The sequence below is a fragment of the Carassius carassius genome, chromosome 17 (assembly GCF_963082965.1).
Source record: "Carassius carassius chromosome 17, fCarCar2.1, whole genome shotgun sequence".
NCBI classification, from domain to species: Eukaryota; Metazoa; Chordata; class Actinopteri; order Cypriniformes; family Cyprinidae; genus Carassius; species Carassius carassius.
In genome coordinates, this window is record NC_081771.1 from 14,887,155 (window position 1) to 14,913,084 (window position 25,930).

The window sequence follows — 25,930 nt, forward strand, 5'->3', positions numbered from 1 at the left end:
GTGCATGACCATATTCTTCATCCCGAATCCTACCCAATATCTAAAGTTAACAACTACTTTACTGACTATTAATGAGCAACAAATTAGGAGTTTATTGAGGCAAAAGTCATAGTTAATGTTTTGTTAATGGCAAGAATTCAACCTTAAAATAAAGTGTGACCAATGCCATGGAACCAGTGATCAGTTTTCTTGCTATCTCTGTTCTTGTGTCTCTGTATTCACTGCCATTCCTTTGGCCCGCTAATGGTCATAGATATGGCAGATGAGCAGAAAAGTTGCATGACTGAAATAGATGAATACTGCAAGTCTTCCTGAGTCTTTTATAGAAAATAATCTTTTATATCTTTCAAAACTTATTTACAGGTGCCTTTTTCAAATTTAGTGTATGAAGACTGGTCCCATGATATGCCTGAACCAATGCCATTTGGCTCTGAAGGTGGAATTTTTTAATTACCCATCCTCTTTTGTTGTATGAAAACAAATTTGGCATTCTGCCCAACATCTCATTTCATGTATGATGAAAAAAAGGGTTGGAAGAAGCTGATGGTGTGTCAAAAAATGATAATTTCTGGATTAACTATTCCTTTAATGATCTCTATTAAGTTGTTGTTGTTGGGAAACTTTAACTTTCACAAAGAGATAATTGTCAAGCATGAAGAAATTAAACTAATCTTAAAAGATGCTTTGTGCATATTAATGTACATGTAAAAAACATATGTAGGTTTAAATAGCTAAACATTAAGTTTTGCTTTCTTTAGCAGCGGTATGATTGATTGGCATTTTTGCATTATGGGAAATCACAGGTGAATGAGCTGGGATGCTCTAGACATGCTGATCGTAAATCTTTTCTCTCGTGTGCACCTAACACATCCTGTCTATCCTGTTTCCTTAAAAGGGAAAGAAAATCCATAGTGATGGAACAGTGGAGAGCATGATGGCTGCAGCTTTGTTTTATTACAGTGTATGCTGTAAAATCGTTTTTAGCTTTTAGTTAACCCAACTCCTCTCTGCCACCCTTTATTCCACCCTAGTTCTTTCATATTCATATGGATTTGTTTATTGAACACAGATGAAGTTACATGTGAGTTGAAATGTTGGGCGAACTCCAAATGACTTTTTCCCCCCTTGAAGGGCACTTCTACCCTCAGGGTTAGACAATATTTGAGAGTTTTTGTTATTATTATACAAGAATCTTACACACATTTACACACACATCTCTAAACATATTTTTTTTAACCTGTAAATGCAAAAAACCTAAAGTGTCAATGACATATAGTCACAAACACGCACACACAGTATACTATGAGACAGTAACGCTCTGGCCTTTTGTAAAATAAAATCATAATGTTTACTTCCAAATTGATTTCACCCATTATTTGGCTTCGATCCCAAAATCTTTAAAACTCCAGCTGGTATCCATTAAAACATCCATTGTGAATTTCTTCGAGTATTGCACATCATCATATGCAGCTGACCCCAGATTCCCTCAGGAATCTCCATTGGCTGTTCCAGTAATGGTAAGAGCGAAAGAAAAACCAAAATTGACAAAAGTTTTAATTAATTGCGTTATGCTGGCTTCCTAGTCTATGGTAATGGGGTTGGAATGGGTCAGCGAGTTACTGACAACAGCCCTATTGAGGTCTGTCAATACTCTAGACTTTGGTGGCAGGGTTCAAGCCAGGTGAAAGGACAAAGCCTTCCCTGTGTGTATATGTTCTCTTTAACCACCCAGGACCTCGTGAATACAAGTTTGTATGTTGTGTGGTCGCTTACCCCACGTCCCCTCACTGAACTGACTATTGACTCATGAAATGCTGCTCATCAATTCTGAATTTAATGGAACAAATCTGGAAACTTCCAAAAGCCAATGTCAACAGAGTGATCTCATTCGGTTTCTGTGTTTGTACATAAAGTGAACATACAGTTTAATGCATTTGGATAGACAGTGAAATGTAAAGTATTAACATACTGACAATATCTAAAAAGGTTTGTAAACCATTTGACACAAAAAGAGACACATCTTTGACTGAAACGTTAACATGTTTTATTCATTTTTGTTTAGTGATTATATATACAATACAATCAACCAGTCAGTTTTTATGAATTCAATTCACAAATTCAAAAGCAAAAAAAAAATCTGTTGTATTTTGTTAATAATGTAACAATGTGTAATGCACAGCTCACACAAAAGTCAGTTTTAAAACTCAGTTAACATGGTGAATCTGCATGACCTGTTGTAAAACCTTTGTAATCTTTTATTATTGATCATGTGGATTCCTATAAAAAATGCTGAGCAATGCCAAATGTGACTGCATCTTTATAAAAAAAACTTTACAGATACTTAACTATCACTAATAATGTAATTATATTGATTGCAAACATGAAAACCATTGTTACAACTCCAAACATGGCCCTACTGTTGATATCTGTTGTTGTTTTCTAGCTCTACCTATGTTTACAACTAATTTCCGAAGTCTTGCTATGCTTTTCATTACCTTATTGGTTAAATGTGAGGGTTCTTTTAGCTAGGAGATGCCAGATGTGTGTTACGATGAAGGAGTGATTTTGAACATAACTGAACAAATGGGTGAAGAATGAGGAGAAGGGTTACGATCAAGACTGGGCAGGAGTTTTAGACCACTTTTGCTTGGTTCTTTTGTGCCATACCATATCCTATAATTTCACTCTTGGCAGTTATTTTACCCAGGTTTGTTTCTTGATGGAATATGTCTGGAGTAGTTTTAGAGAGGCTGACAGACAGCTCTGTGATAGAGAGAAGAACTGGGGGGCTGTTTTTCAATAGACAGGCCTTTTAATTTGGGTGGATTTGGCCTGGTCTCTGTCTCCCTCACACCCACACATGGAAATGGGGCCAAGTTTGTGTCACAATCTGGATCGGAAAAATCCTCAGCCCCCAATAACTTATTGCTCATTGGCTGTCCTTTGCCATTTTCTCTTTTAAAAATATGACTTCAAAAGTCTAATGTTTTGTGTGGTCTAACATGCCCAATTCAACAAGCACCCGTTTTAACTTCTGCAGAGGACTCCCATTCATGTGGACGGGTCGTCTCAATGTGGTCTTTTCCAGCACTCTTTGTTTATTCAATGTGTCTGTTGTTGAAGTCCACAGAGCCAAAACAGTGGCTTCTGCCTACTAATGGAAAACATTTTATTTGAACCAGTTTGATGCTTCTCAGAAAATTGCCATGTTGAGACCAAACCACCATAAAATGAACTCAGGGAATGTCCCACATAGTTCTGTGAGGCTCCACTGTGGCATCTAAAAGCGTGTAACATCTGTTGAGGTTATTGGTTATTGGACCATAAAATTGCACAGTATCATCAAAATTATCTCTCACTTTGAAAAAAAATCAAGATCCTCCAATTCATCTTAGCCATGCTTAAGCTAATGAAGCTACTGTATTTGCTGTATATTGGGTTGTCTGTATGATTCTTTGAAGGTTAAAAAACTTACAGAATGTCAGAAATTACTGGCACGATCAACGCTTATAATCCTACACATTGCTGCATGGTCTGTTGGTCATATTTCACTGTGGGGTCCACGCCAGTGTGGGTGTACAGTGGACACAAAGGGGGCGCTCTTGAGCATCTCTATAAAACCTACAGTACAGTACAATGGCAAATAAGACTCTTAATGGTCTCAAGGATTTGACAGATTTTTTAAGTAAAATATGCACAAACCCAAAGAGAAGTAATTTCAATTGAATTCCTAATAATTTTATAGCACATATGACAATAAATATTCTTCCAAAACATCTTTACAGAGAATTTTACCAGTGATCAAGATGGGAGAAGCTCCACAGAAAAAATACTAGACAAAATATACTTCAAAAGTATGCAAGATAGGAACACTTATTTTATTATTATTATTATTATTATTATTATTATTATTTAGAAGTATGTTTTTTCTTTTCTTTTTACTGTTAAAAATATGTTTGTCAATAAATAATAATAATTACTCATTATTACATTATTATCATAATAACATCATTACTGATCATTTCTGACTGGTCTTTAGAAAGCAAAATTAAATACTAATGAAACTCTCTCTCTCTCTTTTTCTCGCTCTTTTTCAGGTATTTCCCTATTTTATAATACCAGTACATATTTTATAAAGGTTTAAAATTCATTCTAATAAATAATTATTAGAAATTAGATATTATTAAAGTACTGATTTTGGTAAAGAGTCAGTCTTCTGATATAGAGTCTCCAATCCCAAATAGCTATATAATTGTTCATATATATATATATATATATATATATATATATACAAAAAACAAACATCTGGATTGTATATAGTTGATGTGATTTAAATGAGATTGTTTATTTCCCTTAAATTTAACAAGCCATCAGTTTTTCTCTGCTCACAGAGAGAAACCCATCTGTTACGCTGTTTCACAATGTCCTTTGGCTACAAACAAGCTTTTCCAGAATTTCCCCAACTTTTTCTTTCTTTTCTTTCTCCCTCTCTTCTTACAGTCAAAACCAGAGGAAGTGTTTTCTTAGTAGGTCCATTGAGATTTGAGCTGACGTCAGTCGTCATGCTTCCTCTTTATTGGAAATGCTATAGTCTATCCTTCCACTGCTTGACTAAGTGTTGAAACACGACTCATGAATTCAGGAGGGGCATCGATGAAAGAATGAGAGAAAGAGTGAGAAAGGAATAATGACACATGTAAGCACATGCTCTCAACTAATTCTCAATGCACATCAGGAAGACAGACACACAGCTATTACCACATCCGACAGCTCACACACATACGTACAGCGCGCAGCCATGGCATTAACACCCTCAAACGACCAGAAGACATGATTTGATATTTGCGATCTGAAGTAACCTCAAATGACACATATGCAAACACAGTTTGTGGCCACAAAACCCAACCTCTCGGTACACTGATACTTTTTCTTATAACACCACACCTACGCTTGTCTTAAGTGATGCAATTCAATGTCACAAACAAACAGTTGTGCCGAGAAATGATCCATTAAAACTTGTATAGCTGAAGAAAAAAAAAAAAAAACTTTACACATAGGAAATTCATTTACAAATATTTTTAAATTATGCTCATTTACATATAATATAATTTGATATAATTCGACAGTCAAATCTAGGCATAGAAATGCTATTTAAATCTACATAATATGTGTCATAGTGGTTGCAATGTTGAGATCACTTGACCGGCTGAATACATATTCGTATATTTGGTAAATGTAACTGCATGATTAATGCACATTAATTCATTTATTAATTATTTTTGTTTGTTTATGCATGTGTAATGGCAGCTTATTAGCTGAAATCTGTCCCCTTTTGTTTGTGATTGGATGACCTCATGGTACAGTATGTGGGCAACTGCAGCATGGCCATATGTCCACATCTTTCCTGGACCGTTGCCTCCTTTTTCCGAATCTGCTAGGGCCGTCGGCGCTTGTGCGTCTGTCTGTGTTGTTCACGTCTCGAAGGAAGAGAAAGGGAAAAACCCTTCTTACGCACATGTGGTCAGACACCTCACTGGTCCTGTCAAACATGCTTTGCCTCATAATGACAGATTTCAGACCCAAGACGTGTATGCAAATCACCTTTACAGAGCAGTGTATGGATAGAAATGAAAGGAGGAAGAACATTTCAAGAACACTTAAATGATAGACCATAACTATACCTTGCTATAACAAATGAAGTTAACTAAACCTTAATCCATCCATACAGTATATTATAGTATTATTTACATCTGATTTTGTATTATGTCTTTGTTTTTCTATTGAACAGATAATTCAATAATAGTTTAGATTGATTTAGATTGAATTGTTTAAAGGAGTCATATGTTACTTTTTTTTAAAGATCATTATTTTGTGTATTTGGTGTAACAGAATAGGTTGACATGCTTTAATGTTCAAAAAACACATTCTTTTTAAAATACTGTACATTATTGTAGGTCCTATATGCCCCGCCTCTCTCAAACGCATCATTTTCTACAAAGACCCTCTTTCTGACAAGCGCTGTTTGCTCTGATTGGCCAACTGACCCAGTGCTTTGTGATTGGCCGAACACCACAAGCACTTGTCGGAAATGCAAAGCCCCTTTCCATAATCGCAAGCTTCATTTTTTTTAAATAAATGTAAAGATAATTTAAAAGATAATGTCCTTAGTTTTTCATCAGTTCAAGCCCGAAAGAGGAACAGAGTGGCGTGACAGACAGTGATGAAGCTCGTATGTGTTTGCAGTACATACCCGCATCATATGACCCCTTTAAACTTATTTAAGTATTTCATGTAAATATTCTCAAAAGCAAAAACTGGATTTAACATTGGTACCTAAGTCTTATCTTGAGAAGGGACTTGAGGGTGGTCTCTTGACTTGGGTCAGTAAGCAACCACCTAGCGACCACCCAGAACACCCTAGCAACTGGATACCAACTCACTACAAACCACAAAGAACACCTCAGCAACCACATACCAGTGCTCTGGCACCCACATGTGCACCCTAGCATTATAGCAGTTTTTCATGGGCAGGAGCTATTCACATTTTCTTCAGAAATATAAAAATGCGGTTATGCTTAGCTGTTCTCGTTTAGGTATACAACTGGTTTGGTCCAGTTTTGGGAGAATGTAAATCTTGTTCAGAAAATCCACTTTCCAGCTTTTCGACATTGCCTTGGTGTTGTAGTCTACGTACAGGTACCTCTCCTTACGCTAAAAAAAAAGAGAAAAAAAGAATTACCCACACCAAAGAGCTTTTTCTCCTGGTGTTTCGGAGAGCAAATTTGCTTGTGTGGCTTTGAGCGTGTGGAGATTAGAGAGAAGTGCCGCCATTCGACAGGGCCCTGCTAAAATTCTGCTGCTGTGTTGTTCTGCAACTAGGAGACCCACCACAGCAAAGTCAGAGGCGCACAAGGGTTCGTCTGTGTCCCAAAGCCACAGGGCACCAATTCACCAAACTCCTCTCTGCTATAAACACATCTATGCTTCAACAAGACCCACACACACAGTTCACGCCTATGCTTCATACATTTCTGTGGCGTGCAAGGAATGATGCAGACCCGTTTACGTACATCTTGACATTAATTCAAGCGCATGATAAAACGTAATGGTGTGTCATTTGGTCTATGTAAATGTGATTTTTGTTGCTTTTGTTTCTTTTGTTTGTTTGGTTGAACCGTATAGCCTTTTTGGCTTTTTTAATTTATCTCATTATATTTAAAAGGTATTTTTTCCAAATATATTTAGAATGTTAAATAGAAAAAGCTAAATATTGTAAACATTGAATAAAAAAATAATAAAAAAAAAGAATATTTCTTTCTTTTCTTTTTTTTCAAAGTTTTTTTATGCACCAGTATAACAAACAGCAATATTTCCCAATCACACTAGAATTTAAAAGTTTTGAGTCTGTAAGATTTTTTTTTTATATAGTTTTAGAAAGAAGTTGACCAAATCTGCATTTACTTTAACATAAATGCAGTAAATCAGTATTATTGTGAAATATTAATAAAATGTAATTGCTCTATTTTGATATATTTTAAAATGTAATTGATTTTTATGATGACAAAGCTGAACTAGCGAATCACATTTCAAGTAACATTTATTATTATCAATGTAGAAAACAGCTATGCAGCTTATTTTTTACTTTAATTTATTGATACTTTTTTTGTATTCTTGATGAATAGTTATAGTTTAGTTATAGTTTTGTTAAAGTTTTGATCAATTGAATGCTTGCTGAATAAAATATTAATTTCTTCAAAATAAAATTCTACCGACCCCAGACTTATAAACGGTAGCGTACGTTTTATGAAAACTTTTAAATACATGCAAAATACAAAAATGCCATGCAGGGCAAAAGTACAATGAGCATTTTTGAGTTATGCAAATGAATCCGATTCACAGAAATCAAATTTACTAAAGCTTGAAATAAATATGCTAATAAAATGTTTTCTAGAAAATCGCCTTTAGGGAACCTAATGATCTCCTAAAATCAAGATGTAACTTAATTTTATATTGCCTGTGAAATCACTGTGAATATACAGTGAATATTTGTGATTTAATTTAATGCATTTTTGCAAGTTAAAGTGTTTTTCACACCAAGAATGTGTGCGTTTGTGTGTGTGTGTTTACGTACAAGTTTATACAGCAAGCTTTTCAGAGTACCCCCCTTTGTCTCCTCTCTATTGACATCAGAGCCTACAAGAAATTATAAAAAAAGGGGAAGGGACGAGAGAGAGAGAGAGAGAGAGAGAGAGAGAGAGAGAGAGATGCCAAATGGGGCAGTGAAATGAGGAAGCACAGAGCCAAGAGGCTGTATCACCCCACTGCAGCCAACTCTCAGACATGAGTGAGAGTGGCACACAAAGAGAGGGCAACACCAAGAGAGCTAGGAGTTGGTGAGAGGAAGGGGCACAAAGCCAAAGAGGCAGTATCTAGCCACAAGGGCCGGGCCAATGAGAGGGAGCGAGCAGAGGGGGAAATCTCTTACAGTTAGCGCTCAGAAGAACCCACTCTCACTCTCTCATACAGTCTGGGAGTGTGCGTGCTTATGCGTGTGTGTGTGCGAGCCCAGGATGAAGGAACGTCTGGCGGGCTGTGCTCGAGTGGCCGTGCAGCAGGATTTTCACGGTGCCCCCGTTTCTGTGTGTCTCTGTCCAGACGAGTCCTACCAGAAGCTGGCCGTGGAGACCATGGAGGAGCTGGACTGGTGTCTGGATCAGCTGGAAACCATCCAGACGTACCGCTCTGTCAGCGACATGGCCTCCAACAAGGTGAGAAGATGCAGCACATCACTTTAAAGAGCTCCTCTTGAAGTTGTAAAAACTCTCAGAGGATACTTGCACAGTACAGCGTGCTCAAGAACTTTTTCTGATAATTTAGAGTCTGTTTTTGTTCGTAATGCTTCTCTCAACGGCCGCTTTGTGAATGGGGCTATTGAGAGTCGGTCCTTGTGCCAGTTAGCTTGCATTAAAAATTCAGTCTGCTGTTTTCTATCAGTCACCACAATAAGATCGCCTCCATTTCCGATGGAATCTGTTTGAATATGCAAAATAGATTTGAAATTCAAAGCTTTCTTATGATTTAGTTGTGGTGCGTTTTCAAAGGTATTTGAAGTACAAGGCTTCCTTAGAAATGCCACATCACTTTACAATCATAACAGTCTCACACATTGTCTGTATAAATGTGTTAGCAGGTCCTCCTAGCGTATTGAACAGGTTTTAGCATGTCTCTTTCCCAGCATGTTTTTCCACACCCCTTTATGTTACTTTGGAAATGCGGTGTACTGCGGTATTCCCTGAAATTGATTTGATTGACAGCTTGGTGGCCAGTTTATATTAACAATGACGTTTAGGAAGTTAAATGTTAACTTTTTATTAGGAGAGGTATTTTTTTTTCCTTATTTTTTTATAGACTTGAATAGACAAACAGCACTTTATTGCATAATCAAAGCAATATGATATACAATATAATTAAATTTGAAGCACAAATACCCTATTTACTTATGAAACGTCTGCTGACAAGCAAATTCTGTCAGTGTTACAGACTAATATATACATGTTTCAACCTGTATTGTTTATCATCCTTTTTGTACTCTTAAATACTATGTGTTGTTTTCAAGTCGCTGTCAGTGTCATCTCATGTGCTCCACTACATACAGTGTGTGTGTGTGTGTGTGTGTGTGTGTGTGTGTGTGTGTGTGTGTGTGTGTGTGTGTGTGTGTGTGTGTGTGTGTCTGTGTATGTGTGTGTCCTGCAGCTGTGACTCAGGTTTCCTGTCTCCTTCCTAAGCTCTAGCCGGGTCCAGACTACAATGGGAGTGAGTTCTGTATGGCAGGGCAAGGCCGCACTCCCTGTTTGTTTCTTCTTCTGTTGACGTCAAACAGGCATACACTGCAGCACAGGGACTTTTACTGCAGACAATAGGGATGAATGCACACTACCTCTGCACACACACTCAGAAGCTCAATCAGACAGATACATGTGCAGGAAAGGGACTTATTTTGCAATGACCCAGAATTTTTACTGTTAATCATTTTCTTATTCATGATTTTTGGCGTGTTTTCCAGTAAAAGTATCTAAACAGCCTTAAAACATGATAATTTTACTTTTTGTGGAAATATGCATGTTAATGCTTTTTATTAAGAAAAAAAATGAGATTTGTATTTATTTATTTATTATGTTTTCACTATTTATTTATTTGCATCTAAAGTAAAATGATCAGTCTATGGGTGTATATATAATTTTACTGGAAAATGATAATAACACTCATCTTTTTTTCAGTACATGTAGGCCAACAATAAAATTCATGAATAAAAAATACAATACATATGCAAGAAAATGGGACATTTACAAAATCTGTTACTGTGTTATGATTGGCTCAAAACATGCTCATATTCTAGAAGCTTTTGTATTAGTTTGTGGAAATAACACAAAGAAAGCCATCAATCAGACTTGTACAGAGAATACCAGGACGTCTGACCTTTTGCTGCCCTTTTGAACGTCTGTGTCATCTGATGTGTATTACACTTAGCTGTGTGTGCATGTAAAATCTATACAGTATCAGCTTCAGGATTTCTCTGCCCACATGTAATATGTGTATTCTGTTTCAGTCAACTGGATATTCCAGTAAAGATAACAGAACTGCAGACTCGCTCTTTTTGTTACAGTAAATTGACAAAGTTGTTTAAATAGATACTAAAGTCCATGGCCATGAATCCCCAAATGCAGTCACTGAATTGAAAAGTGATAAGAGAAAATATGGTTTATAAAACAAGAACATTTCCTTTTCACACTATTTTGAAAAAGTTAAGTCAAATTGTATCAAATAGAAAATATTTCTTTATTCTATAGTATACAATTTATGTATTTTTTACATTTGTATACATTTTATAGCTTAATTTTTACTCTTTCATTGCTGTTTTTCTCATGAAATTCCTATGGATAAATAAAAATGAAATGTATGTAATGTATTAATATTTGAATTATTATAATAATTCAATCTTATAAATAGAGGGGACACGTGAAATTGAAGTCCTCAGGAGAAAGATCTAAAAAGCAGGATACTCAAAAAGTTTCCATTTCCTTTGGATGCAGCTTATAAACTGTCTAATTTTTAAAACTATCATTATTGTTACTTGTAAGTGAGTACTTCCTATAGATCTGCATGTGTGTGGCAGTATACGTTTCCTCTGATGACTTTTAAGAGATCACATCAGTATGCTTTATCTGATTCCAGAGCACACTTTTTACCCTATAAACTATGTTGTAATGGGGTTAAAGTTCCAGTGTGTGTGTGTGTGTGTGTGTCAGAAGGAGGCGGTCCCATGGTGAGAGGGGGAGTGTATACAGTGACACACTCATACACTGAAGGATAGTCAGCGCTCTCAGCTCAAAATTATTCAGCAACGCTATTGCATCTATCAGACGTTGCAACTTAAGACTCAAGAGAGCCAGGGTGACACAGACTCACAGCAAGCAGGACTTAGAAACCTTAACTCACTTAAAATGGGAGCTTGCTACTTAGAGAGGAAAGATCAGAGAAAGATTGGAAAAGTTAATTGCTGGAAAAAGGTGAGCTTCTGTTTTAAACTTTTGCAAGTTGTTAGTGGGCTGTTCATTTTTGTTGGATGTTACTTGGTGGACTTTTTCAAGGACAGAACTGTTTTCTAAAGTATCTCTTTGAACTTTTCATTTCTGAATTCTCACAATAAGTGTGCTTTTTGGATGAAAAGCGAATTCTTGGAAAGGTTTATTTTTTGCGCAGTGCCTTCTTGTGTTGAGAAGTTACGATTAAGACAATGTGAATTAAACAGTGTGGTTATAACCCCTCAGAACAGCTCAGATGACTCACAACACTCAGACAACAGACAACATACAACTGCTTGATTTTTAACGTCCATTTTTATCCACATGGACATCAACTGGAAATAGTCATCTCCACTAATAAGTTATTTTCTTAATGTAGAAAATTTAATTTTCTGTAAAGCTGCTTTGCAAAGATTTGCATCGTGAAAAGCGCTATACAAATACTCTTTAACTGAATTGAATGAGTTGTATAGTCACACATCTATAATATCAGCCAGCCTTGTAACATTGAGCTGATGGTCTCAAAGTTCCAAAGTTCCTGCATATTTAGTTGGTTGTAGACTGAGATCACCAGTATAAGCTTGCAGGGAAAATTGCATGGAAACAGTCTTTGTTATATCTTAATGGATTTAGATTGTGGATATAATTGGGGCTAAAGCAGCTTAAAACGTTTCTTGTCTGTAATATAATAACTACTTATAATTTTACTTCATCCATTAGTTGATTTTACACACACACATTTGTTCACATATTGAGAAATTTTGAGGAAGTGAAACGTTGGGCTTGTATCCTCAGGCATTGTTGGTTTGGCACACAAAGAGCTGCTGATTTCTTCATAAGCTGTTATGTCATTATTGATGTTACTGTTCTAATATACCAGAGAACTCGTTTATCATCTCAGTGTGCGTCACAGTCTTTCAAAGTCATCTTCCAGCGATCATCATATATCAATCAATGGCTGTTAAGAATTTGCAGATTTTGCAATTATGTGCTTCTCAAGTGACATCATTCAGTGCAACAAAACTCCCACAGTTTCTGACCAAGAAATAAATGGGGGTTTTCCCCACTAGATGATGTACACATGACATTTACTGTAGTGAGAAGTAGTAGTAATAATAATAATAATAAAAAAGTGAAGTGTGACATTTACATACAAGTTTGAATACAGAGAAAGGTGGAAATAAGAACACAGATCTCAACTGACAATGGACAGCTGAAAAGTGAAATGTATTTTAATGATTGATTGATTGAATTGTCTGTCCTACATCAGACACACTGATGCATTAGACAAGGTCATGATGACAGTACAAATTGATTGAACAGTCCACCAGCGAACAGTGTGAGAAATTTTTCTCACTAAATATCTGTGGCTTTATACCGCCCACTGGTGGAGAAAATAAAATATCATCCAATTATTTATTATCCTGTTATAAAACAAAGCAAAAATTAAAACTTGCATCTAGGTATATATAAATTATTATGATGTGCATATTTTCTGCCAGTGGGTAGTTGACATGAAATACATTTGGGAAGTTGACGCGTCTGTTGGTGTCACAAGCTACTGTATGCTCCATATAAAACAATGTAATTACAAGTTAACTGAGATACTGAAGATAATGTGGAGAAAATATTTACATTTAAATTATGACCTTGTAGGTTTGTTGGTGTCAAAAAGGCGAAAAAAAAGGAAAATGGTGAATCTTGATGTTCATTATGTGTCGACTATCCAGCTTTAATTTCCTAAATAAATTAGTTTTTGCTTTTAAATGCATTACACTGATAGAATCGGTTATCTTTAATCATGTGAATGAAGGTCTTTGGGAATGAAATTCCCTCCTTTCACCCTTTACTCTTCTCAGAGCAGAAGTAGGTGCACATCCGCCCCCCTACAGCCATGTTTCTCACAGAGCTTAGAGAGAGACACTCACATGGATTTACTGATATGGATGATAAGAATAAATGTGAGCCGCGGAAGGCAGCTCGTCTTTGATATGTCAGAGTTGTTTACAGAAATGCATGATGTCTCGTGCATTTCTGAGGAACCCCCACTGCAGCATAATGCAGAGATTCTCAGCTATTTTCCATCTTTCTCTTTCCCCCCTCTTTCCCTTTCTCCCTCCCACTCTCTTTTTCTCATGAAGGCGCACAAACACAGACAGGCACACACACATTTCACAGTTCGGAGAATCCACAATCATTGCATGAGTCCTTTTAGCTCCTCAAATCTGAGACCAGCTTCTCTGCATTAAGGGGCGAAAACAGGCAAATACATTTTACCAGAAAATAATTTTTTAGTCTTTCTACTTCAAGATTTCATGTTTGACTGAATATTGCTCGCTGTTCCTTTGTAACTATTTATGAAATGTACAAGCAGCTCCTGAGTGTAAATTGTTTTAATGTAAATCCTTTGTGTAATTATGCATCTAGTGTAATGTTCTATTTTATCCATCGTAGGTGAAGATGATGAGGACAGAATGGTCTGGTCTGCTGGTTTTATTGGTTTTGGGCACTTTCAAGATTGTCCATTTAGGAAACCAATAGGTTGACCAGCAAAATCATCCAAACACCATCCTAATTCAACAATTGGCTTATTTTTCCCTCATATTCACTAAGGGTTTTCCCTGCCATTGGACTCTGCCCAAAGTGGCTTTATCAAGGACAGCTCATCGATTTTGGCCCTTTGCCTCCCTTTGCCTCCTCCTCCTGATGAATTGGGGGTTGATTTGGCAGATGTTATTGAGACGCAGTGGTGTCCTCGTGATTCCTGGGCAGCCATCTTTGGAGGCTAGGGAGGGAGGGAAGCCTCAGTGGCAGCCCATGTCACATGACACTGTTGCCATGGTGTTGGGATGTTGGTGTAATTGGTGTTTGGATGGAGAGGGAGAGAGAGTTGTGGGGGGGTGTTGATGTCACCGAAAAAAGACAAAGAGAGGCAATTATCCAAGTCTCCTCTCCCACCATACTCTACGGTAAAAATAGCACAGAGCTCCATATGAAGCCTCATGCATTATGGGAATTCAATAAAGAAGGCTGACCGAGCCTGAAAGAACCCAGATTTTTCTTCGCTCTTACAAGTTGTACTTGATTAGGAATGCCATAAAAGCCGATGAATTATTCCCAAAAAAGCCAAAGGCGTCCATAAACTCTGTCCTTCTTTACGTGTCTTTTTTTTGCGCTTTCCCTGCATAACAAAGCAGGGGCTCCCCCCTCCTCAGCAATCTCTATGTCAAATCATATGTGGCTGTGGAGTGTGTTGCTGGGGCTGACAGACTTGAGACCGGGGGAGAGACGGGTGAGGGAGGGTGCGAAGCAGAAGGAGAGAGAGAAAGACAGAGCGAGATGATGAGAGAGCTCGAGCGTACTGCAGCAGTGGAGCGGCACTAATCCAGCAGAGGAAGACCCCCCTCCAGCCAGATGAGCATCCCAGTGTTTTTTTTCCTCATCCCTCCCTCCCTCTGCTCCACTGTTCCTTCATCTCCTCCATAATTCATTGGCACTTTCAGACACTCCGCTTCGCTTCCAGCTCTGGCCATCGCTCTCTGGATCATCCTCCATCCCAGGACGGGTATTCCCATCCGCTGTCGGCCCCCGCTCATATCTGCAGCCATGGACAGTCAACGGCAGAGCGATTCAGCCGAGAGCTGCCGTGAAGACGGCTTGCGTCTGCTTTTTGGCTACTAATCCATACCAAGCAGAGTAGGAGAGGAGAGAAGAGGGGATTTTTTGTTTTTCGCAACTAGAAGAATCCCTTTCGTCTGCCTCTCTCTGGCTCGTTTCCTTCGTGGTATAGGAGTGTGCTGTTGTGGATTTCGGGAGCTTAAATACGATCCAAAATGCCTGAGGCCAATTACCTTCTCTCTGTATCCTGGGGTTACATTAAGGTGTGTATGGCAGCTACTAAACTGTTATTTGGTCTCCTAATGGAGGTTGGTTTTGGTTCTGTGTTTGTTGGTGGTCTAGAGAGACACTGAGAAGGAAAACCTACAGCAAGTCTCGCTGTGTGGCATCCTGTGCTGGAATGTCTAGATCCGAGCTCTATTTTGAGCTGTTCTTTTCAAATGAATCTTTTGAATCTTAGTTAAAATGTTGATTTGGATGTCAAAAGCACAGTTTTGTGGGTTGTTTTTGTGATTTATCCCTTTGTACTAATGAAGCTCCAAAATCTAAGATGTGGCGCAGGATATGGCTGCCGTTTTTGACTTATTTAATTATATATGCATTTGTTTATTTATTTCTTGCTAACATTGCATCTTTTTGGATCCACATCAGTGCTTTGGGAACATATATTCATACATTATATGTGAAAAAAAATGCTAAAAAATGAATTACTTTAAACTTGGCAAGGGTTTAAATGTTTCAGTTTACAAATGAAATCTCAAACAGTGTCTACCTTGTCTCTTGTACTGCACTTCTCATTCTTTATTTATTTAAAGAAATGTATGCGTGTATGCAGGTATTACAGATTTATTTAAAAACTAGAGAAATGAATGCAATAAAATAAATGCATGATTATTTTAAAAAGGAGATTTAAAGAGATGTTAGATGTTAATATATTAAATAACATTTTTATATAATTTCTATTTATTATTATATTTATTTGGTCATATTTAACATTTTGTACCCCATAACACATTGTGATATTTTTAAAATTTAAATTTGTAAATGCATGTCCGTATAAAAAAAAAATCTGGAAAAATGTCAGCCCTACGGAAGATTCACTGTTGAACTTTTTTGGGTTTACATGACTAATGATTCTCCCTCTTTATCTTTTCCAGTTCAAGAGAATGTTGAACAGGGAGCTGACGCACCTCTCTGAGATGAGCAGATCTGGCAATCAGGTGTCAGAGTTCATCTCCAACACCTTCCTAGGTAATCACACACAAATTCACTCTTACGCTAAAACACCCACAGTCATCGCTAAACATTGGCTATATACAGTATGCGCCATTGTGGATTCAATTTGGGCTGCGTCATTTCCAGAGCTGAACTGCGGTTTAGACTCATTGATGCTTTATTTCGAAAAGCTATGCAAACGAAAAAAGTCAATTCATTAGTTGTGAAAGTATTGTACATTAAATGCAGTACAAAGGTTCATTTTGTTTGTGGAATGCCGTGAGATGGCATCAGACTTTCGTTTCTGCATGAGGAGAGAGATCCCCAATGCAGCAGTTGGAAAAGAGGAAGGGGAGGGTGGAAAGGAGAGAGCAGAGTTAGGTGAAGGGAGGGAGAGATGGAGGGGGATGGGATCCTGCTGTAAAGCATTTCTGATGGTGGAACCCCCAGCACGGAACATCCCGGCAAGAGAACCTGTGACTCATCCAGCTCCTGTGTTCTCATCGCATGCCCCATCTAAACACACAAACACTCATGGTCCTTGCCGCAGTGGGAGGCCCCATTTCACTGCAAAAAAAATACTTTTAAATCAGTATTTAGGTCTTGTTTACTAATTAAATTGGTAAATATTTACAATAACAATTACATTTACTTTCAGCAAATTTTTATGAAATATTATAAAACATAATACACTAGAAGTTATTATAATTTTATAATTTTTATCCATCCAAATCCAGTATGGTAAAAAAAGAGACATTTTTGCATGATAAAAAGGCAAAAATATAGATTTAAAAATGTTTTTGCAGTGGAAATTTGAAATTTTGATTACAAAATCTGCAAATAAATATTGGTGTCCATTCTGGTGCTGTACAACTTTGTGTTCAGATTATTTGGGACTAAAATTGGTTACATTTTCCCGGGATTCAATGTTAGCTGTGAAACCTCTGTGCGCTGTCACGTGTGTCTGCTGTCTTTATGCCACTGTGATTTCGCTGTCTGCATCAAAACGTGTGAGTTTAGCAGAGATGAGATTAAATCTGATCCGGACATAATGTTCCTTTTTCTTTCTTTTTCTGAAATCTTGGATCTGAGCACATGGTTTGTACATGTGGCTTGTCTTTGGTTGTTTGCTTTTTTATATTAGAAGGAGACATGGAGTGACATGTGACAGAGTCCTTCAAGGAACGAGGCTCTGATGGATGTTTGTGAGAAAACAAGCAAATTGGCTATAATGAGCACTGCGAATGCTCTGTGGAATCAGATAGGAGGCATTTTCTATTGATCAAGCATCTTTACCGCAAGAGAAGGAGGTTTTTGAGATGAAAGGGAAACAAGTACTCCCCCATCCCTGTCCCTTTCCATTCCGTCATCTTAATAGGGTGCTTCGCATTTCTTCACTCAGGATACAAGCCCATCTGAATGACTGCGGTGCTGCTAATGGCACAGGTTCATGTTTAACAGAGACATATGAGTGATGAGGATAATGACTGTAATGAATTAACCAACCCTCATATTTCACCTCCTCTCACTCCCTCATCAAGCCAGCAGCTATTAGCAGGTGTTATCACAGTCTTTCAGTGACATGCCAGAGCTTTACGGCAAGAGAGAACAACGTTATCTGCAGTAATTGAGAAAGTGAGAATAGGAATTCAGTCCACTCATGGCCTGTGGATCCTTGGGAGAGTTTGGATTAGCATTTCTACATGAGAAAATCCCTAATATGAAGGTTTATGGCATTTTTGCCCCAGAGATATGCCCTTCCTCTGCCGCCATTTTTTTGTCAATTGATAACTCCAGAGGGTTGACCCTTAGAGATGCCATATGAAGCAGACACGGGCTCCATGCAGTTTGTTGACAGATCTGTCACAGCGAAAATGGAGAGTGGAACTGGAGGAGGAGGAAAGGAGGGGCAAGCCCTGCTTGAATAGCTCAATGGCAGAGACGCTCTGATTTGGGTGTCTGTTCTGCTGTTTGAGTGCAGCTATTGAGCTATGGCACTGCACCTGGGCCAAAGGCGTCTACTTGCATCACTAAAGGGAAACACGATCCATGGCCACCGGTTTCCCAACAATGAGTTTTTGTGCTGGCATGTATGTGCCTCATCTGTGTGTAAACTACAATGAAGAGATTGAATTATCTGGAATGTGATCTGCCAACAACTGACACAGTTATGCATGATCTGTATAAAGAGATTTGAGGACCATCTCGGTTTCGTGGTTAACAAATGTTCGTTTTTCACATTGTCTGTGGAAATTTAGTAACAACCAGGATGAAAAACCAAAATCGTTCTAATCAATTGTTTTTTGCTGTTTCTCACAGAAAAGCAGAATGATGTGGAGATTCCCTCGCCTACACTTAAAGCCCGCGAGAAGAAGAAAAAGCAGCAGTTGATGACTCAGATCAGTGGTGTGAAGAAAGTATCTCACGGGCCCAGCCTCAACTCTGGCATCGCTCGCTTCGGCGTCAAAACTGACAAAGAGGATTTACTGTCAAAAGTAGGTAGAAGATTGGCTAATACTTTAGTGCTCTTAGGTGTGTTCACCTGAAAATTTCTGTTGATCTCATTCCCTTGTGTCTTCTCTTTCCAGGAATTAGAAGACCTGAATAAATGGGGCCTGAACATCTTTACAGTTTCAGAGTATTCTCACAACCGGCCTCTCACTTGCATTATGTACGCCATCTTCCAGGTCAGTTGTACCTCCAGCCTTTCTTGTGATTTTGACCTTCAACATTTTGCAACAAAAACGTCATATCGTTCAAGATTGTAATAATATTGCTTCCTTTTGTAACAGGAACGAGACTTGCTTAAGACATTTAAGATCCCGGCAGATACTTTTGTGATGTACATGATGACCCTTGAGGATCATTACCACCAAGATGTGGCCTATCATAACAGCCTTCACGCTGCTGATGTGGCCCAGTCAACTCACATTCTGCTCTCCACACCTGCTCTAGATGTAAGAACGCTTCCCTTCAGGTGCAATTTTCCTTCAAAGGATTTCATATATCTCACCATTTTTATTTCAATTTGTCCCAAACAGGCTGTGTTCACGGATCTTGAGATCTTGGCAGCCATTTTTGCAGCAGCTATTCATGATGTGGACCATCCTGGAGTTACAAACCAGTTCCTCATCAATACAAGTGAGTGTTCTCAATTCCCGCCCTACTATCTGTATAATGTTTATGGAGACACTTAAATTAATTGCGCATTTGCATTCTTACAGACTCTGAGTTAGCGCTCATGTATAACGATGAGTCGGTTTTGGAGAACCACCACTTAGCCGTGGGCTTTAAACTTCTCCAAGAGGACAATTGCGACATCTTCCAGAACCTCACTAAGATACAGAGGCAGTCACTCCGAAAGATGGTCATCGACATGGTGAGGTTCTTCACTTCCTTCCTTTCTTTTAGGCCATCTGCTTTCAGTTACATTGCAATGATTTATATGCTAACATGTATTGTTTAATGTCTCCTTTTAATAGGTACTTGCCACAGACATGTCTAAGCACATGAGCTTACTGGCCGATCTGAAGACCATGGTAGAGACGAAGAAAGTGACAAGCTCAGGAGTTTTACTTCTGGACAACTACACAGACAGGATACAGGTACAAATCTTTCTGTTCCTCTTTCCATTGGAAAATCCAATGATTGCTTGAACTCCAGCTGAGATGATTCAGATAAATTAGAGGAACGTGATGAACTGCAGTTGTCTAAAATTGTAACGTTACTTCAGGTCTTGAGGAACATGGTTCACTGCGCCGATCTGAGCAATCCCACCAAGTCTCTGGAGTTGTACCGGCAGTGGACCGACCGCATCATGGACGAGTTCTTTCACCAGGGTGACAGAGAGAGGGAGCGTGGCATGGAGATCAGCCCCATGTGTGACAAACACACTGCCTCAGTAGAGAAATCACAGGTTAGTAACTGTCTGAGATGCAACGGTCTCATGAAGTACCATATTTGAAGGACAACATCTAACACATTTTTCTCTTCAGGTGGGTTTCATTGACTATATTGTCCACCCGCTGTGGGAAACCTGGGCCGACTTGGTGCATCCGGACGCCCAGGATATCCTGGACACGCTGGAGGATAATCGGAACTGGTACCAGAGCATGATACCCCAGAGCCCTTCCCCACCCTTCTACCAGCCCGACAAAGAAGGTAACGGTGGGAGTTCAGGGCCTGACAAGTTCCAGTTTGAGCTCACGCTAGAGGAAGAGGACTCAGAAGGCACAGAAAAAGATGAACATAGCCAGGGTGACGAGGAAGAGGATGTTGAAGAAGAAGAAGACAGAGAGGAAGAAATGGAGTCCACTACACACATCCAGATAGTTACTGAAGATGCCTCACCTGTCGACACATAGGACTTGGCGTCTCTTAATAGGCGGTAGCTGTTTTTTCCCTTGCGAGAGGAGCAATCCTGCAGTTGATGCTTTTGAAAAAGCCCACATGGGGTGCTTTTTTAGGCCCTCGTGGGAGGAGGATGTCTTGCCCTCCTTGCACTTACGTTTGGAGACAGATTGGTAGGAGCTCTCAGGAAATAAATGCTGCAGACATTTTGGACCTGAACAATTGACAGGCGACTTTGATAAACATGAAGGATTGGGGCCAACGTGGACAGTTTATTTGTTTGTTTACCTGGTGGTGAGGAGTAGACACTACTGAGAGGATTTCTCTTTTTTTTTTTGTACCAACACAAACTTTTTGTAAAGCTATGGGTGTGTGACGAGGTCAAACACGAACTACTGAAGAACAAGTATTTGTAAAGAGAGAAACTGTTTACTTTTCTGTACCATTTGTCTAAAGACTGTGTGCCTTTTTACTATTGTCCTTTTAATAGTCTTTTATTTATTGAACACGTTTTAGTATAACTGTACGTTGAGATGTTTTCGTTTTCTTAAGCAAACCAGACCGAACATGCATAATTGTTTTATATCTACGCTGGAGAGAGAACTTAGTGTCTTCCTTTGTTTGGCAATATAACTTAATAATCCAAACATCTGACAAACGATCAGAATACCAAGAAATGATGACAGAGGCACTTTCTGTTTATTCTAGCTACATATTTGTTGGGCTTTTTAAATATGTGCACAAACTCTGTTTATTTGGATCCATACATCATCCCATCCATATTAGGGTAAAAAAAAAGTTGTTAGATAAATGCATTGTTGCACAAAAAACTTTAAATACCCTTAAATATGAAGACCCCCCCCCCCCCCCCCAAAAAAAAAAAAAAACAATCACTAGGGGTCTCATAATGTACAAAATCACAGGGGAAGCCAAAGCTATAGTCACTTAAATATTCATTTGCTTTCGACTCATCATAATAGTCTTCCTTACTGCAGTCATTTTTCATTCTTCCCATTATATTTCAGACACACAGAGTAAAAGCAGTCTGAACTAGTTTTTGTAGCTTTTTTACCCACTTTGATACAGAACATTTCCTCACTTGTCTTCTAAATTTTTTTTTTTATCTCTTATCATGATTGGCTCACTTTTGAGACAGATAAAAAAAACATTGACGTAAACTGATTTCCTTCCCCATCCCACAAAACACCAAGATATGATTAAAAAAACTACGATTTGAAACCTCCAACATTTCTCTCTAGTATTTTAACAGTTTCACTCGTCAGATTTCAACATGCCAGTTTTATAATGAATCTATTGAGCATTGTCATCTTATACATTTAATCACCATTAACGTTTAAGTTTGTGTGTAGTTCATTCTTTGAGGTACTTTAACTACCTTACACGCAAATTCTCAACAGTGGAAACAGTTAATGGCCAAAGTAGCATGCAAATGTATGTTTGTGCGCACATATATATGTCTATACATTACTGTGTTTGTGTGTGCAAGCGTCCTTCAGGTCGCTTGATCACCAGCCCACGCTTTTCACAACCCCTTCCATTCACTTTGTTTATATGCGCTCAGATTGGTCCTCTACTGTTTATAACAGTGTATTTATTACCGGTAACTGTACATAAGAAATAATGTTTCTTTGTAAATGGATTAATTTATATGCACTTGCATTACCTAAAACTGGTGGTGATTCTTGTGTAGTGGGCTCTTGGACTGAGTCTTTTTTATTTAGTAATATTGTTTATGTTTTAATATAAATAAATATATATTATATATACTATGTATGAATATATTGCACAATTTTCAACTGCCCAGAAAAGTAGCCTACGAGACACGCGACCCATTGGTAACGGGGAGAGTCTGTAGATAAGACATAAATGCATACTGTAGACATCTGTCAGATATTAGAAGCTTTGTGTATCACTGTTTGGTGTAACATCGATAAATTAGTATCTCACGAGATTCTCCACAGAATGTGGCCCTGAAATATATACAACATTTTGAATGGAGATTGCTAAAAACGGCTCAGAAGTAGCCTGTAAATGCACATTTACAGGAAAGGAATTGGTCACCAACGTCACAATCTCTGAACAACAATGTGAAATCGATATAATTACTAAAATGTGATCTTCTGTAATTATTTGTGCTAATGTGAACTATTTTTCTGACCTTGTTAGCGGTTTTGAAATTCAAATTGTCAGTATAACTTTGTTAAACTATGTTTGAGATCTTTTGGTCCGATTTGCGTCCAAAAGGATTAAACAGAATTAGTGCTATCTGCATGAGGGATGAGTTTTTATCGTCTGGTTATCCCACATTGTTGCAGGTGAATATTTAATGTTACACACAATGTATGGTAATAATATTGTATATTGTGTTCAATAAAATCTGAAGCTACTTTTCTATAAAGTGATTAAAGACAAAGCATGAATATAATCCATGTGTTAATCTCCTTCTTCATTGCTTTTATGTTACATTAATTCTATTTAAATCAATATCTTGTAAATTTTCACTGATTCTAACAATATAATACAAAATAATATAAAAGTAAACAAAGATAAATAGATGCAATAAATACAAAACCTTTTACTTTAATGACATCATATGAGCATCTTTCAGAAATTGCCATGATTTCTTAAAACATTAATCAAAAGTCTGCATTTTTTAAGGATGAATGCATTTTATTGATTACAATTGACAGTAAATATATTAAAAGTTTTATATATAAAAAAATAAACAATTTCAAATAAATACTGTTCTTTCGAACTTTCTATTACTAAAAGAATCCTGGTGGAAAAAAGTATCGGGTTTCCGCAAAAGTATTAAGCAGCACAGCTGCTTTCACTGATAGGGGATAATAAGGGATTCTTTTAAATTATATTATAAATAATATTTCATAATATTGCAGTTTATTTTTTTTAACATCAAATAAGTTCAGCCTTAGCATAAGTGACTGCTTCAAAAACATTAAAAATATAAATAGCAGCTTTACATATTAAAAAATTACAAATAAAAAATATATGAAGTGCTATGTGAAAACCTGAACCTTGATCTTAAATGAGGCCATCAGATTTGCATTTGAACCCTTTGTGTGCTCGTCTAGTTTGAAGCTGAATCCAGTGTGACAGGTCACATCACATCCAGTGAATATCAGTCCTGTTCTGTTCCTCCAGCTAAGTCAGCCCTCAAATGACACAGTCCCGAGTCAAATCTCTTTGTGGGAATCATTTTGAAGCCTTTTACCCAGAATCTCAAGAATTTATGTGAGGCAAGAATAAAGGTAAAGTGAAAGAGTCAGAGAAACATGTGCCATTTCAGGCCAGGATACTTCTCATTTCATTTTCATATATATATATATATATATATATATATATATATATATATATATAAAGCTAAAGAGTAGGTATCTTGACCTGTATGCATTTATGCATGGTTCCAGTATGCACTGATTCCAGATTTTTATAAGAGAACCATAAGGTAAAATGCCTGCCATAAAATAACCAAGTAAGGCCACATGCAGACATATTCAAGCACCTTGCTGTAATGCAAGCAATCAACAAATGTTATGACTTTGAGTTTCTATTACTGATAAATGCAAGTGGGAGTACTATATATTGCAGAACTCCCACAGCTATGGATAACTAAGGGTTTGGAAACATTATGCAGAGTGCTCGAAGAACCCCCTGAGAGTGTTACCCTTGTAAATGAAGGCTGTTAATCAGTCACATGATGGCTAGCCAGAGTTATTTTTAATCTCTACCAATAAGGAAAAGAGACTAGTGACAGTCTTTCTCCTTGTGAGTTGCTGCCCAGTGTCTCAGACTGTTCACCAAAATCGATTTTAAAATGAAATCCATAAAACACTCAAACACGTACCAACACAAATGTGTGTGTACATATACAAACAGAAGATACAATAATAGGTTACAAATATTGCATATTATGCTTTAATCATTTTGTGCATGTGATCAACATGCTACCAGGTCAAATAAGTGGCTAATTCACATGAATTTGTTCAGTTTCATTCATATGATCTGCTTAGGCCCCATTGACAATTTCGGTTTAGGAGTGGACCATATATATATGTATGTATTTTAAATCTAATTAAAAACATGATGCACAGCACAACGGGATGAAACTTTCAGCTTGATAAAAGAAAAACTGAGGGGTCTAAAGATATTCAATTTCCATTCTTCTTGGAAATTTCCCATCTGGAGTCAGACAAGGGTCTTGGTGAGAACTCCTTGTTTCACTCTTTATTGCTGTGACAAATTTGGAAATCACCCCCAGTGACAGGTCTAGAGCATCAAAATGGCCAGAAACAGCCGTGTCTTTCAAAATGGTCCATTTAGACTTGTGGATTCAAAAAGGCCTTAAACAGAGAGAGCTTTCTTCTGTTCTGTCTGTACGGCAAAATTACATTGCTCCTCTTTCTTCATCTCCCCTTCTTCCCTCACTCACTCTCTGTTTGATCTACTTAACCAGAGAGCGCTACGAAATTCATTTTCCACACTCATTAGTTGCGGGTCAGCAGTGCTCCCTCACTGGGCTCTCATGTGGCAGCTGTCTAGGCTTTCAGCACTGATGGCGTGTCAGAGGAGATTTTTTTCCAGTCTGCATGCTGGTTGGTTGATTTATTTGATTGCTCATCCCTTACTAGAAACAATGAAGGAGTTTACGAGCAGCCTAATACTGAGGCAAAAACGATTGATATAAGAGATGTGTGGATGTTTTGCTGTCTTTAAATAATTAACTTAAAAACCTAGATAAATTAAAACAGGTAATCACATACTGTACAGTGTGTTATTTAATTCAACCCTTTATTTGCAATAACTGTTGACCGAAACAATGGATTTATATTTATATATTAGTGTACCTGATTCATTCATTCTGTTTAAACATTTTGTTAAACAAAAGGTTAAGACTGTGAAATCTTAACTCTAATAGTAGCACAACATTCTGTCATCAAAAATCTAAATTAATGTCCATCCATCCATCCATCCATCCATCCATTCATTCATGCATTTATTTATTTATTTACTTACTTACTTATTTACCCAACACTGGGGCATGTGCCTTTAAATAAATTGAAATAAATAAATAAATAAATAAAATAAACAAATAAATAAATGAGTGAGTGAGTGAGTGAATGAAT

The 25,930-nt window shown here is 37.6% G+C and overlaps 1 protein-coding gene across 5 annotated transcripts in view; it reads left to right on the plus strand.

Annotated features, from left to right (window-relative positions):
* The window catches only part of pde4ba (phosphodiesterase 4B, cAMP-specific a), a 142,996-nt gene extending 119,791 nt beyond the window's left edge, over positions 1–23,205 (plus strand). For 4 of the 5 annotated variants that reach the window (XM_059571017.1, XM_059571018.1, XM_059571020.1 and 1 more), the window contains 10 exons: positions 8,656–8,768; positions 16,358–16,451; positions 18,735–18,910; positions 19,004–19,102; positions 19,208–19,372; positions 19,457–19,556; positions 19,640–19,794; positions 19,898–20,020; positions 20,149–20,331; positions 20,411–23,205. In XM_059571017.1, the coding sequence (XP_059427000.1) occupies positions 8,656–8,768; positions 16,358–16,451; positions 18,735–18,910; positions 19,004–19,102; positions 19,208–19,372; positions 19,457–19,556; positions 19,640–19,794; positions 19,898–20,020; positions 20,149–20,331; positions 20,411–20,779 (1,577 nt within the window). In that variant the 3' untranslated portion in view covers positions 20,780–23,205. Of the gene's footprint in view, positions 1–8,655; positions 8,769–14,885; positions 15,464–16,357; positions 16,452–18,734; positions 18,911–19,003; positions 19,103–19,207; positions 19,373–19,456; positions 19,557–19,639; positions 19,795–19,897; positions 20,021–20,148; positions 20,332–20,410 lie in introns of those variants that run through there. The other variant, XM_059571021.1, reaches the window with a different exon arrangement.
* The last annotated feature ends 2,725 nt before the right edge of the window (positions 23,206–25,930 follow it).